This window comes from Quercus lobata, chromosome 12 (assembly GCF_001633185.2).
Source record: "Quercus lobata isolate SW786 chromosome 12, ValleyOak3.0 Primary Assembly, whole genome shotgun sequence".
Lineage (NCBI taxonomy): Eukaryota > Viridiplantae > Streptophyta > Magnoliopsida > Fagales > Fagaceae > Quercus > Quercus lobata.
The window spans coordinates 42413757-42428747 of NC_044915.1; the positions used below are offsets into that span (position 1 = coordinate 42413757).

At 34.8% G+C, this 14991-nt stretch overlaps 2 protein-coding genes across 3 annotated transcripts; one reads left to right on the plus strand and one right to left on the minus strand.

The window, feature by feature from the left end:
- The first annotated feature begins 1143 nt into the window (after positions 1-1143).
- On the plus strand, positions 1144-8465 carry LOC115971149 (peptidyl-prolyl cis-trans isomerase CYP63). Its single transcript, XM_031090865.1, has 14 exons — positions 1144-1296; positions 3058-3155; positions 3275-3329; positions 3511-3599; positions 4239-4263; positions 4373-4411; positions 4503-4620; positions 4833-4993; positions 5116-5464; positions 5563-5696; positions 5878-6091; positions 6239-6592; positions 6678-6749; positions 7596-8465. Exons 2-14 carry the CDS (start codon positions 3078-3080, stop codon positions 7975-7977), a joined length of 2070 nt encoding a protein of 689 aa, XP_030946725.1. The 5' UTR covers positions 1144-1296; positions 3058-3077; the 3' UTR covers positions 7978-8465.
- A 947-nt stretch (positions 8466-9412) lies between these two features.
- On the minus strand, positions 9413-13948 carry LOC115971346 (2-methyl-6-phytyl-1,4-hydroquinone methyltransferase, chloroplastic). Of its 2 annotated transcripts, XR_004087308.1 has the most exons (4): positions 13077-13948; positions 11934-12240; positions 10583-10661; positions 9841-9865 (listed from the first exon to the last, which is right to left on the minus strand). XR_004087308.1 is itself a non-coding variant. In XM_031091211.1 (3 exons), the coding sequence occupies exons 1-3, from the start codon at positions 13634-13636 to the stop codon at positions 9710-9712; spliced, it is 1023 nt and encodes a 340-aa protein (XP_030947071.1). In that variant the 5' UTR covers positions 13637-13932; the 3' UTR covers positions 9413-9709. The 2 variants fall into 2 exon arrangements, 1 of the variants encoding a protein (XP_030947071.1); XM_031091211.1 differs by lacking the exon at positions 10583-10661 and having other exon boundaries at positions 9413-9865; positions 13077-13932.
- Between the last annotated feature and the right edge of the window lie 1043 nt (positions 13949-14991).

Genomic DNA, 14991 nt, shown 5'->3' on the forward strand with positions numbered 1-14991 from the left:
AAGAAGCTGCAACAAGCCTATAGTAGTGCTGAAGTTGAAGCACTAGAAGCTGTCACGGCCTTGTCCTTTGCAGCTGATATTGGTATTAACAGAGCAATTTTGGAAGGTGACTCACTGGAGGTTATCATAGCACTATCCCAGGATGCTCCTATAATGTCCTCAATTGGTCCATGGATTGATGATGCTAAGGTCTACTCAAATAGATTGATGTTACTAAGGTCTACTCAAATAGTTTTTTTTTTTTTTTTTTTTTTAATTGCAATACTCTCATATAAGAAGAGAATGTAATAGTGTGGAATCTAGATATGCGATAGATTCCAGATTTTATAGCGTGAATAGAGGATATTCTACTACACGTTTCATTTATTTTCCAGGCTGATTTAGCCGGGTTATCTTAATAAATTTTTAGTGTTTTCCCCCTAAAAAAAAATTATATATATATATATATATATATATAAACTTTCATCCCATTTATATGTCCCTCGAAGGCTCAAAGTATTTTTTACTTGCTTGACATCTTTTTCTTTAAAAAAAAAAAAATTTGTATCAACATATCTCTAGCTGTCTAAATTTAAAGTTAAATTAGATGAAAATTATGGTTTTTCTCATCCAATTCTCTTTTCATATATATATATATATATATATATATATATTTATTTATTTATTTATTTATTGGACATTTTATCATCCGACTACTTCATGGATTATCATTTTTTCCACTTTCTCAATTAGTTCCATAAAATGATCAAATGAAAGAAGAAAGAAAAAGAAAGACCTTACTTGAAAAATACCTTGTTTTTCACTTTTTTTTTTTTTTATTTATTGGAAAGAATCAAATCAAAATCCTTTTCGGACTCCTATTAAAAAAAAAAAAAAAAAATCATTTTCAGACTTATACTGGCCATAAATGTCGCTTTAAAAACTTTTTTTTTTTTTTTTTTTTGACTGAAGAAGGTAGAATTGATATATTAAAAAAATGGCAAGATTACAAAAGTTTCGTGGTATCAAATATCAATACCAAGAACACGTGGCAAACATAGAACCGATCACCTGTGTAAAAGTGTGCTCTGCAATGTATTGGATTCTTCCTCCAATACTACTTTCTTAAACATTTATTATATATATTCCCAGAAAATAAAAAATAAAAAAAATAAAAATCTCTGTGAAATAATGAGCTCAGCTCAGCTAGTTAAACCCTTCACTCTCAAATCTCTATACAAAGCTAATTATTTCGGCCACCGAGTTTGAGTCCGAGATTTCTCCCGAGTTCACTCAGTCCGACTCACTAACAATCAAGTTAGTCTCTGCAAATGATTTGCTCTTCTTCTTCAATTTTTATTTATTTATTTATATATTTTTTGTGGCTTCTAGGGTTTTAATTCTCTGCAATTTTGTTAATTTTTTTTTTTAGTTATTTATTTATTTATTATTATCTTTCAATTCTGGACTGATTTTGGTCCGATTCGGTGTATTATTATGCAAATTGAGCTTGTTTGAGTTGAGGCACAGTTTGATTTGGGGAATTAGGGTTTAGGGTTTTGTGTATTCTGCTGCAATGTGCTTATTAATTGCATATATTTGAAGATTTTAGCAGTATTTTGAGAAATTTTCGAATCTGAGGGATTTTGTATTTGAATGAGTTGGGGCACAACTTGATTAGGGAGATTAGGGTTTAGGGTTTTGTGGGTTCTGCTGCAATGCGCTTATTAGTGACCTTTATTTGAAGTTTCTTAGAGTATATATACTGCTTCAATGAAGAATTAGGGTTTTTACGGGTTTTGCAGGTTTGCTTCGAATGCTTTTATGTTCAAAAAAATTGGCAGTAGTCACCAGTATGTTGAATTCTTTCTTTTTGAATTTAATGAGTGATTTGTGAACAAGCTCGATGAAGTCTTTTAAGCTTGAATGAATATTTACACCATTTATTGGTTTTAAGTAGAATTTCCAAATTTTTGAATGATGCTTTGGGTTGTCTGTTTAATTTGGATTGTGTTAGATAGATATCTGCTGAAAATGGTATTTGCGAAGTTTTAGTTTCAAGGAAATGAAGACCTTTGTTTGCATTAATGTGCTTTCATATTGCCAATAAGCTCCAACTCAATTGGCACCTCCTCTCCTTATAAGTGCTAGGTGAAGGGTGAGGTCATGAGTTCAAAACCCATCAAGTGTATCTGTAAATTACCAGCTAAAAAAATGCGTGCTTTCATTTTCTATTTACTTTCTATTTTCATGTCTCTGAGGCAAATGCGTTGGTTGTTTTGTAAGTTAATGTTATATTTGAAGTGTTACTTGGGTGCTGAGTTTAAAATGTCTACCTTGTTGGGAGTTTAGCCAATGAACCGTCTCATGAGATCTGTAAACTTGAAATCTAAATGATTAGAATTTGTTGGACCACCTGAATTGCAGCTTCTCTTGGGAGTTCTCAACTTCTACTTCCTTCTTTACTTGAAAACAGATGTCGATTAAAACTCCTGCTTGAATTTTCTAAAAGGTAGCCCATATTTGTGATGCATTCCAAATTTTTTGTTTTGATGACTTGGAACCTCATCAAGGTCGGGCCCTTTAGATCCATCCCTGGAGATTAAACCTAGGATACCTGCAGTCTCCCGCAAACCAAAGGTATTGAGTAAGTGAGGGTGTGTTATGGGGGGATTGAACCAGGGTACTCCAGCTGGAGTGGGATTTTTCTGCTACCCCAACCAATTGGCCCACTCACTCGTGGGACATTCGAAATTAAAAGTACTTGAGTCATTTTTTTATTGTTAAGTTACACATGCACTTACTGGTTCTTGAAGCCACAACCTCTATGGGAGGAGGAAGTGCTAGTTGAGCTATAGCTCATTGGCACTCGTGTCCATGTGAAAGGGAGAATTATATTGAATGTATTGTTTGAACTTAGCTATGATATAATTGGTGAAAATTTTGGATGATGTGATTTCTGTGTAACATAAAAGAATCAAATGATGGCTAACAAACCCAGAGTAAGAAATGGATTATTTTGGTTATGTAGTGTTGCAATATATATGTTGAATATAGTCTCTCTTCTTTTTTCGCCAGCATCCTTGAAGCAAGTAGATATGACTCAGAAAAAGAACCCCTTTGTATTCTTAGATGTCTCAGTTGATGGGGATCCTGTGGAAAGAATTGTGATTGAGGTAATAAGATACCACAGAGATCTCTTTTTTGCTTGATTTTTGATCCTTTTTTCTTTTATTTAATTAAATGTACATTTAATTTTGAGATGAAGTTCCAATCTTTATTTTGAATTGTGCAGCTTTTTGCTGATGTTGTTCCTAAGACAGCAGAGAATTTTCAGGCACTCTGTACAGGTATCATTGAGGTTTTCAGTTTTTTATTATGATTTTAAGCAGTCATTCCACGGTTATGTATGGAGGTGAACAATCCATTGTCGAAGTCTAATTAGTAGTTACCCCATCTACTAGGGTTGCGCCCTAAAAGAAGTGTTTTGAGTAATATTTTGAATCTTGGTATTGTGCTGTTCTGCTGTAGGAGAGAAGGGCATTGGAAAGTCTACTGGGAAACCCTTGCACTTCAAGGGATCATATTTTCATCGAATAATTAAAGGGTTCATGGCCCAGGTATGTAATATTTCTTCTTTATAGACCATCTTTGTCATAAAAAATTACTTGCAATGATGCTTGTTCATTGACATTTGGTGGTGAAGACTCTGTTTAGTAGTTTCAATCTTAGAGCTGTCCAACTTATGGTTAATTTTAGGGTTATTCATATGCCTTAATTCTTCATGTTAATGTCTCCTGATTACTCCTCTTTGAATGTGAGAACAAGCTTTCAGATGATGCTTATTGGTTATTCAACAGGAATAGAGAAATTGACCCATATACAAGTTTCGATATGTTTTAAGAAATCACATTTCCTATAAAACAGAAGCATGGCTGGCTTCCCGTTCCCTGATTTTGCAATTTGCTGTGTCTACCTTGTCAGTGTCTAACTAATCCACCATGTTTATTTTTGTAAATGTTTGCACATATTCTGCATTGAATCATTTGAATTAAAATTGCATAGAAATGAATGATGCTACCAGACTTGCTTGAATTAGAGCACAATGATTCATCCATTCATCCTATTTCTGCAGTACATGGAATGTCATACATCATCATTTTTATTCTTTAACATACATCTGATCATACACAAATCTCCTGTCAAACATATATCCGATCATACACAAACTGTTCATATTTCTTCTGTTGTCCTTACAGGGTGGTGATTTTTCAAAGGGAGATGGTATGCTTTTCGTTCCCGTGATTTATATCTTTTGATTGATGCAGATTCTTTGTTTAATTTCTATATTCATGCCCAGATTTGTAAGGAACAAACTTTACTTGGTTTGCAGGCACTGGTGGAGAAAGTATATATGGAGGAAAATTTGCTGGTAATCTTTGTGTTTGATTTCCTTTTGCATTTGAGCATGTCTGATGTATTGGTTTCATGATTAACTATTCCAATTGGCATTCTATTTACAGATGAGAATTTTAGGCTGAAGCATGATGGATCTGGTTTTCTCTCAATGGCAAATTGTGGTCCAAACACAAATGGGTCCCAGTTCTTTATAACCTTCAAGCGCCAACCCCATCTTGATGGGTATTTGACATATTCCTGTGTTACTCATATTTTTGTGTCATATTACCTCTTGCTCATTACCACCTAAGCTTATTTCACCTGTTCACTGCTGCTTTTCATAGTCCTGGAAAACTATGTTAGGATAATAATATACAATTGCCCCTGCTCTTCATTGTAAACTATTGGGATTTTTATTCTTGTAATAATAATATTTTCTCATGTAATTTGGGTAGGAAACATGTTGTTTTTGGAAAAGTTGTCAAGGGATTGGACCTTTTGAAGAAAATTGAGCAGCTGGCAACAACTGGAGGGAAACCTGCTGGACCTGTGAAAATTGTAGATTGTGGTAAAACTAGTGAAAGTAATACTCAGGATGCAGTTGGGAAAGAGAAAGGTAATGCTAGGGTTGTCATGGTTTGGTTGCAAGGATTTTGTGATTCACTTTCTACTTTATCAAACAGCATGTTGGGCTTTTATTCTATATGTATTGCTGTATGATATCATTTTTTCTTTCAGGGAAAAAGAAAAAACCAGTGAAGGCTCTGTCTTCTACAGATAGTTCTGAATCTTCTGATGAGGAAATGAGAGGAAGACACAAAAAATCTTTGAAGGACAGAAGGAAAAAAAGAAAAAGGAGATACTCTTCATCTGATTCCTACAGTTCTGATACAGAATCTGATTCTTTTTCTTCAGATACTGATTCAGATTCATCACTATCTGATTCAAGTTATTCTAGTGATGGAAGGCATAGGAAGAGGAGGTCTGCAAAAAGAGATAAGCACCAGCGTGGGAGGAAAAGGAAGGATGGGCGAAGAGTGAGAAAAAGAGGCCGCCGGGACAAACGATCAAAGCGCAAGTCTAAATGGTGTGGCTTATGCTTAATTACGTTCAGCCTTTCTTCTTAGTTTCCATTGAAATTTCCCGATTGATTTTTCCATATATTCATAATGGTCTTATTGGCAGGAGTTCGGAGAGTTCAAGTGATACGGATAGCGAGAGTACAAGCATTAGCAGCAGTTCTGATGATGAAAAGACTGTTTCTGCTCGGAAAACCGGTAACTCAAAACATGTCAAAAATAGACCACCTAGAAATCTTGGTATCCCCCCACCTGTCCTTTTTCACATCTCATTTTTGGTTCATAATTTATGTATGTTTTTATCCATGCCATTTAGATTAATGTGATACTGCAAAATTTGAGTGAATTTCATCAACGCACTTCCATTTACATTGACATTGCACAGCCTAAACTCCTGGGTCATTGTGATATTACGATACAGGAAAAGAATCCTTAACCCCTCTCTCGGTAAAAGAAACAAATGTAGAGCAACTGAAGGATCATGAGATCAGGACCACTAGGGAAAACTCCTCACATGAGGAAGGTGAACTATCTCCAAAGAATGATGAAATTTTAAACAATGGCCACGGAAAAAATGCTAGATCTGATAAACGTGCTAATCAGCAGTCCTATTCAGATGAATCAAATAGATCCAGGTTTTTCTTCATGACAGGCTCCATTTGTATTTATATTTTCTCTTTATCTTAACATTTTATCTGTGTTTGACCATCACAGGTATAATGGGTTCTTTACACTTCTGTAATTGCGCTGACAAAGTTTCTATGAATATTAAAATTTAACAGGAGTCTGACTCCCAAAAGAATGACCAGAAACAGCAGCAGTCTAAGCCCAAGTCAAAAAAGAATTCCTAGTAGAAGTCCTGCTAGGAAGTCTGGTGAGCAAAATCATGGAAGGTATTCAAAGGGTCCATTGGGTAGTCCTGCACGCAAAGCCCCTGAACCTTCTACTTCCAACCATGACAAAGGTGTGTCGAGAAATCCTTCTCCAGATGGTGCTTCAAAGCGCGTCAGAAAAGGGCGTGGCTTCAGTGACAAGTACTCATTTGCACGTCGATACCGTACTCCATCTCCAGAGCGGTCACCTCGCAGTACCTATCGTTATGGGGGAAGAAATTTTTATGAAAGGAACCGTGATAGGTAATCTCAACGCAATGTCATTTAAGTTATGATGAACACTTCCATTATCGCTCAATTTTAATTCTTTTTGTGTGTGTGTGTGAAGGTATCCAAGCTACAGAACTTATAATGAGCGCTCACGTTACAGAAGTCCACAGGGAGGCAGGAGCCCACCAAGGTTCTCTCTCTCTCTCATGCATAAGGAGTATCTTAGGTTGCATACTGTCATAGAAAGATCACATCCTATGGTTTTTTAGTTATTTCTGCATATATTTTTTTTGTGTTACGTACAAGGACACGTCTTTTCTTTGGGTTACCATCTTGTACACTAATTGTATACTTAGGTAGTACCCCTTTTGGCAGTTTCAGTAATATTATTACTGATCAGTGAAGAATCTGAAAGCAATGTGAAGGTCTGATTGATGTTCTCTTCTTCTTTTTTTTTTTTTTGCTCTCTGCTCTTTAGGTTGTAAACCACACATTTTCTTGTCAACCAAACACACAGAAAATACAGGAAATAATATTTTTTTTCTTTACTTTTCTTATACTTTCTGTCAATCAAATGGAGCCTTAAGTGTGTTTGGCAAAGCACAAAATTGGTTCAGTCTGGTTCTGAACCAAACCTAAAACAAATACTAGTTGAACTTTACATAGGTTTATGTTTATATGCAATTTTTCTAAACAACATAATAATCGCAGTTTTGCCTTTTTACAGAAATAGTTTGTACTATTTTAAATGCCAAAGTAGCAAATTTACAACCAGTCCATATGTCTTGAAAGAGGAATAATTGTATATTTCTAGACCCCAACTGGCACTAAATAATTAAGTGGCCTGGCGTAAAGAGTGTCCATGGATGAATTTTAGCTCACACCAGTGTTTCCATTGCACCAATAGCAAGCTAGAATATTTATGATCAAAGTGAAAAAGCCATTAATTTTTAATTGGTGTGTTCCTTAATCCTGTAGATTATGCTATTTTGTTCCCAGCAGACTGAGGTTAATCTATGTTTCCCTTATCATGTAGATACCATAGTAGAAGAAGTCGAAGTAGGAGCATTTCTCGCAGTCCAGGTTATCGTGGCCGTAACAGGGATCATAGCCGAAGCCAGAGTCCAACACGCAGTCCGAGTCCAATAGATACACGACCACCTATAAGTGAGAGATTAAAATCTCGTCTTGGTCCTCGAATTGATGATCAGCAGTCTCCAGCCAGAGGAAGGTTGAGGTCCAGGTCCAGGAGTCATGGCTCCTCACTGTCCAGATCTCCGGATACTTCACCACAAAAGCGTCGTGACAGAAAGATCTCTGCATCTCCTGGCAGGTCTAGATCAAGCTCAAGCTCCCCATCTGGACAAAGAGGGTTGGTTTCCTACGGAGATGCCAGTCCTGATTCAGGGACAAGATAACTTGTTGTGGCATTAAATCTGAGTATGGAATTCTGGTTCTGGGATAAGGTCATGGAGTAATTTCAAGGATCTAATCTGAGTAAACCTATCTCCTTGGCTTACGGAATTGATTGAAGGGAATGAGAGAAACTATTCCTTTTAATGTATCCATTGTTTTTGTTGGTGCTGAATTGTAATTGAAATATGCATAAGCTCGCCTGGTCATATTTTTGCTCCTTATCAATTTCAATAACATGTCGTTGCAAAACTTGGCTGAAAACTGGAAGAACTCAACTGATATGTGAACTTTGTCCAAGTATGGATGTTTGTTCATGCTTTGCAAAGTTTTTGGTTATTTGGTCAAGCTCAGACGTTATCAAGGGAGTAGGGACCTTTAAAATATTTAGGGTCCTTGGATGGTAATGCCGATTTACGTCTAGGTGTCAAAAATGTATCCTCTCCATTTTTAGAACAAATATCATCTAAGTACAGTTTGGCTACTGTAAACATTGCATGTTTCAACCAAGTCTATTATCTCGTTTTTAAATTTTCATGAATCTAAAAGTGGAGTTTGGCTCGAGTCTTGTGTATTGAATGGGTTTCTGTGAATTTAACTGGTGAGATTTTTTGTCATTGGATAAAAAGACCTAGGTTCTAATTTTGCCGATACAAATTACAAAATCAATTGGTATTTTGATTTAGTGATAAAAAGTAAATCATCGTAGATTATACATACGTATACATACATACATCATTTAAAATATTATTTCACTATAAAATTAGTAATAATTTCATTTAAATAATGTGACTTTATTCATGTCTAGATTTGTGAACTACATCATTTCTTTGGATAAAATGAATTATTTCTATTTAGGAAATGGAGATGATCAATTATTCAATCATCATCATCAACATCACGTACTTATTGATTATTGATCACAATAATGTTCCAACCTAAGAAATCTTTTTATCTTGGGGGAGGGTTGGGGTAGGGAGGGGAAATGGATATCTAAATACTTTCCCACATTTCATTGGGGGGGTCAATTGAACATGGAACCAATAATAATAAGTTGGGAAATTACATTTTATGAAACTATGATCAAGCAAACAATAGTTGAAATAAAATTTTCATCCCTAAAGTTTGGCCAAGTTTAATTTCAATCCCCAAAATTTTTAAAAATTGCAATATTATTATTTTAAAATATAGAAGGTACCATTTATTTTAGACCGCCTAATTTTTAACCGAATGTTTTCATTTCAATAATTAACCTTTTTTCTCCACCAAAAAAAAAAAAAAAAAATCCTCAATTTGGAATTGACTTGTAATAAATTAGTGTAGATATATGTTGGAGTGGTGATACTAGTTTATATTTTTATTTCATAATACGTGAATACTCATTTGAGTAGCTATATAATGGGTAGGACAGATTAGAATGCAAATCAGTACGGAGAAAAATGAAAGAAAAGAGTGAATACTTCATCACCAAAGCATTGCATTTTCAAGTTAGTGGTTACTCGGAAAACAGTGAATAACTGAAAATAGATACACAAAACTAGAGAAGACTAGTAGGCTCTAGTGCAAACTATAAAACTACAGAAGACTAGTAGACTCTAGTGCAAACTTATTTTCAAAAGCATCAACAGAACCATGAAAAGGGCTATTAAGGTGCTGACTTGTTTACAAATGAGGGAAGAAAATGTACTCATATGGATAGAGCATTGCAATCAGGTGCAGGAGCCAAGAAATTCCCTCTCAGATTGGTTGACCTTTGGGCACAACTTGATCTTTGATCCACATGTAAATTGGAACAAGAACATAGTATGCTGATGCCAGGACACCCAAAATGAACCGCTGGAGGAACACAACTGGATTTACGGGCTTTCTTACATCCTCTTCAATCGGACCAAGCTGCACCAAAATGCACTTAGTCATAAATCTCAAGAGATAATGAGGGAAAAACAAGGAAAGATGCAGTCAGTAGTAGGGTAATCAGATATTTTTGTAAAGCAATATTTATATAATGACACAAGCATAATGGTACATGTACTATCCCCTCCAATGCAATAATACCATTCTAAAGTAGTCCAACAGCGTGGAATTTTGTAGTCACCATTCTACAACTATTATTAACGAAGGAAGATTGAAAGTAAAACTAAGATCCAAACACTTTTGAGTGAGCTGCATGAACCCTCTTTGGCCATTCAGCAAAATCTGAATGGTTGCAGGTCTTAGATTAAACAAAAGGTATTTGTTTAAATTATAATTGGGACAAATGGGATAAATTTGAATATCTAAATTAATTTTCTTTAGATATTTGGTTGTGTCATGACTTCAGATCAGCCATGAAATTGCTTCAATATTAGTGCTTGTGGTGGTGGAAATAGAAAAGAAGAGAATGGCACTGAAACCCCGATGGTAAAGAATGTCTATGTAGTTTGTTTGTTAAATCCTCCCTCATACACAGAACTGCTTTCAAGAATTCCAATAAAATTTCAAATCAGTATTAAAATAATCGGGTTCTTGATCAGAATGTTTACCATCGTGAACATGATGCTCAGTTTTTTTGAATAAAAGTTTTATTACCTATCAAAAAAAAAAAAAAAATAATCGGGTTCTATGGCATACTTGCTGCTGTGACCAAACTAATTCAATTACAAGCTTCAACCCATCAAACACAATCACCACCTTAAGAAGAGTGCAGAACCTACAACCAACCAAGCAAAGATTCTGATGAGGTACAAACAACAGTTCACTTTAAAGGTATGGAAATCAGTGCTTTGGTTTAATAATTCTTATTGAAAAATTTTTTTCTCTGATAATTCTTATTAACATTTTTCTCTGATCATCTATTTAACCATTCGAGCCAAACTTGTGAATCTTAAAGTCCAGCTTTTTTTTTTTTTTTTTTTTTTTTTTTTTTCAATAAAACCAAACTTCATTAAGACGAAACAAAAATATAAAATAGCACAAATGAGTGAAAATTTGTAATAAACTACAGATGAATGCTTTGCTTCATGCCATTCTTTCTAGCGTAGCACACTCTTCTAAATTTTCCATTTCATTATACTACTAGTGTATTATACTCTTTATTAATGATATTTTTTATTTATATTACTAGCATTGTTAGCAATATCATTCTTTTTTATGCTGATTTATTGTGGTTACACAACTTTTCCACATGTTCTCTATTTCCCTTTGTCTCTCTGTCACAAACACAAACAGCATCTCTTACAGAATACATTAAGTTTGTAAAGTGAGTAAAGAACTCTTGAATTTCAATTTAACAGATCCACAACCATATCTGAGACAATTGATATATGGTTTAACTCTGAGAAAACAATTTCCCAAAACAAGTCAAAGTAGATGAGTGTTAAATAACCATTTGTCCCAAAAGCTTAACCATTATTCTAACTCTCCCCCTTATATTCGAGCCCAAGCTCCCCCTTAGTAAGTGGGACCCAACTATAGGGTTCAAAATTAGAACCACATGCTCTAACCATGATAAATTACTTGTCCAAAAAGCTAAAGCCAATAGTAAATGATGAATCTAATCACTTGACCATTATCATAACAATAAGCAAACTATCGCAATAACAATAACATGAACTATACTTAAATGCATAGCCTGGATATGCTAGAGACTTTAAGCCAACACAACAAGAGAGCAACCAACACATGTTGTCCACACACACAATACTTTTAACAGACTTGATAAGATTAAGCTTTCAAATGCATTAAAATAGAATCATAAAATGTCACGGGAAGGGTGCAAACAGGAAAACACTCTGTTAAGCTTTCTAACAATCTCACCAATTGTACCCATTCATGTGTCAGCCTTAATTTAAAATGAAGTTACAAACTGGTCATAAATTTGAAGTGAAAAACTCACAGATTGGAGGTATGAGATAGCATATACACTGCAGCAAATGTCATCCAACAAAGCAACATAATACAGAGTATTATAAAGAACAATTACCTGCAAAGGAGAATCACCAGATGCAGGTTTGACACCAGTCACAGAACAGCCCATGATCAGTCCATGGCGACGAACTCCACGATACCATTTTGGGCCAATCCTTTTCAGCTGGACATCTTTAAATCCAGCCTTTTCGAACCACTCAATGTACTCTTCCTCCTTAGGGAAAAGCATCCAGACATCTGCAAAGAAGCGAGACAACCAAAATGTTGGATAAACAGGACCAATTAAGCATGCTTTTCCTCCAAGTTTTAACACCCTGTATGCTTCCTTGATGCCACGCTGCGGGTCTGGCCAGTACTCAATACTGAGAAATGCAACCATAAGATATGCAACCATAATAAAACCCACATAAGATATCAACTTAAAAAAAGAAAAAGAAAAAAAATCCATAAGATACACTACTGAAAAGGTTAATCCCTCTCTCCCAGATCAGCAAAAATTTCTATCGTTGTTACAATCTGTACATTGAAATACCAAAATCTATATATAGACTCCTACAAGACCCTTTTGGTTGAAGGGGTTGGAGGAAAATGGGCCTAGTACACAAGAATAGCATTTGGTATTCAATATCACTCTACGTCCATAATGTTTCTATCATTTATTCATTCATATGCCAACAAAGACCCTATACAAAGTATCAACCTTCTTCTGCTTGGTGGTTAGTGGTGTGTTTTGCTACCCCAAGATCAAAGGTTCAGATGTTGCCCAAGGAAATAGGAGGGAAAATCCTATACAAATATGCATCTATCTACATGTATCAATTGGGTAAACACTTATATTCAAACAGGATTTTGGAAAACGCATTATCAAAGTGAAGAAAGCATATTTCAAACGAATTAATAGATATTCAATCTAATTTTTTTGAACTCAAAAATCTAGGTCAAGCACAATCCTGAGCAGAATCTTAATTCACATCTTACTGGCAATAATTATATCTTTACCTAAGACAACGCATGAATCTCACAAACAAAGCCAAGTCACCAATAAAGTATCATCCACAACCAAAACTTCTCCAATTACAAAAATCATGATGTGGTTAAGAATTGAAATTATAGACAAAATTGAATCAAAATATATACAATAGGATACAGTATAAAGAAAAGGCAGCGTAAGACCAAATAAAGAGATTGCACAATATACCTTCCTGCAGACACATATCTATCTGCATAATCAGTTTTGAAAGGGAGATCTTCCGCGTCGCCCTCAATAATTTTGCACTCCTTCAAGGGTTCCTTCTGCTTAGCCTTAGCAAGCTGATGAGGTGACTGATCCAAAATTGTAACATTCTTGGCATCAACATGCTTAACTATACCCAAAGTGGTAAAACCGGTTCCACCACCAACATCTACTACTATCATATTCCGGTCACTGAGATCAGCAGGCTCAAGTGCATCATCCCTCATGTCCTCAGTCCAATGCCCAGGATTTATAACATGGTCATACACAATTGAGAGGAACCTATAGAACCAAAATGCCTCTTGCTTGTGCTGTATGAACCTAGGCTGTGAAGCTGGCCTTGAATTTGATACACTACACATGGGCACCATGGTCCTATCTTTGGAAATCCTAGTACTAGACACCAAACCCAGCTTGGGAAAATGCCTCCCATGAAAATCCGAACCCTTAAAACCTAACCCATTTGGGGTTATTCCTCTTATAAGTCTTAGGCTTTCAGCTCCACTTAGCATAGCAGAGGCCATGGATATATCAAACACAGAAAACCCACAAAGTAAAGCTAGTGAATTTGAGTTGGGTTCAGTGACCCAGATGCAAAAATCTAAGCAAGTTTCGATTTTTGTTGGTTACTCAGTGAGAATCATATGGATTTTTCACTAAAAGATTGTGTTTTTAAACTACAAGAATGGAAGAAACTAGAAAGAAACCCTATAGTACCCAGAAAAAGACGAAGAGCTTAGCTTAGCAATTCAGTGAGTGTGTGGAGATAACAAGCTCACTAGGTGGTGGACCAGTGAATACAAACAAAATTTATGAGGTTGGTTATTGGTTTGCAGTTTGATATGGCCCAATGGGGCAATCTTGTGGTGCTGTGGTTGGACTTCAACGGTGAAAGTGGCATTTTTAGCCGATGTCAATTATACCACAAAACTTTTGGCATAAAAAAGTTTGGATCATTCTATTTACTCAGTTTGTTTTAATTAAAAAAAGAAAAAGAGATAGGTTTTCACGTTTTTCTGTATTTGATAATATCAAATAAAAATGAGTTAAAGCAAAATTATTTTCTAATTTCTTTTATTTAGGTGAAGATAAGTTTTCACTAAAAACAACTTTATCTCATGTGAAATTAAATAAAGAAAACAATTTTTTTTTATACGAATTTAAATAAGTGAAGTCAAGAAATAATTTTTCAACTTATTTTAAGATTGTTGCCAAACATAAGAAAATAAGATAATTTTCTAGATTTTTTTTTTTTAAATGATAGTGTTAATGTGAAAACAGTCTACATTTTTCATTTATAATAACATATCACGTCATGTTACACTTTAATTAATACGGGTGATTTTGGCTAATTAGTTCTCTTTAGTGAATTTTTTAGCCAAATAGCTATCCTTTTGAAAAATTTATGGTGGTAGCCTTTTGTGGAACTTGATGTTACTAAAATTGAGTTTTCCATAGAAGTCAACGTTTCTAAAATCAAGTTCTCACCAAATACGGTTGCCAAATGAAACTCAACATTAGTAAAATCAAGCACTGTTTCAAGGAAGCTAGCAAATGCGATGAAGGAGTTTTACTAAAGGAAAAGTAGAGTTTCATGTCAAAAAACTGTGGTTCCCTCTATATAGTTCCTACAATTTAGTTGATGGGGTGTTTTCAACAAACTATAGGACTTATAGTAAGCAACATGTGCCGGAAAATTAAAGGCCCATTTAGTAACGTTATTCTAATAATATTGTTTGTATTTTTTGAAAATACGTATAGAGTAAAAAAAATATAAAAATATGTATAATATTGTTTAATAACTAAAAAATATTGCTTAAACTACTATACCAAACAGCCCTAAAGCTGATGGAAAGAGCTTCTTTGTTTTGGGGAAAAC

Excerpts from the sequence above, each read along its gene's own strand:
- LOC115971149 (XM_031090865.1), top strand. The coding sequence starts at position 3,078 with ATGACTCAGAAAAAGAACCCCTTTGTATTCTTAGATGTCTCAGTTGAT. Across the intron at positions 6,092-6,238 it reads GATGAATCAAATAGATCCAG|GAGTCTGACTCCCAAAAGAA; the intron begins GTTTTTCTTCAT and ends AAAATTTAACAG. Across the intron at positions 6,750-7,595 it reads GGAGGCAGGAGCCCACCAAG|ATACCATAGTAGAAGAAGTC; the intron begins GTTCTCTCTCTC and ends CTTATCATGTAG.
- LOC115971346 (XM_031091211.1), bottom strand. The coding sequence starts at position 13,636 with ATGGCCTCTGCTATGCTAAGTGGAGCTGAAAGCCTAAGACTTATAAGA. Across the intron at positions 12,241-13,076 it reads AGATATGTGTCTGCAGGAAG|TATTGAGTACTGGCCAGACC; the intron begins GTATATTGTGCA and ends TGCATTTCTCAG. Across the intron at positions 9,866-11,933 it reads CTGGTGATTCTCCTTTGCAG|CTTGGTCCGATTGAAGAGGA; the intron begins GTAATTGTTCTT and ends ATTTTGGTGCAG.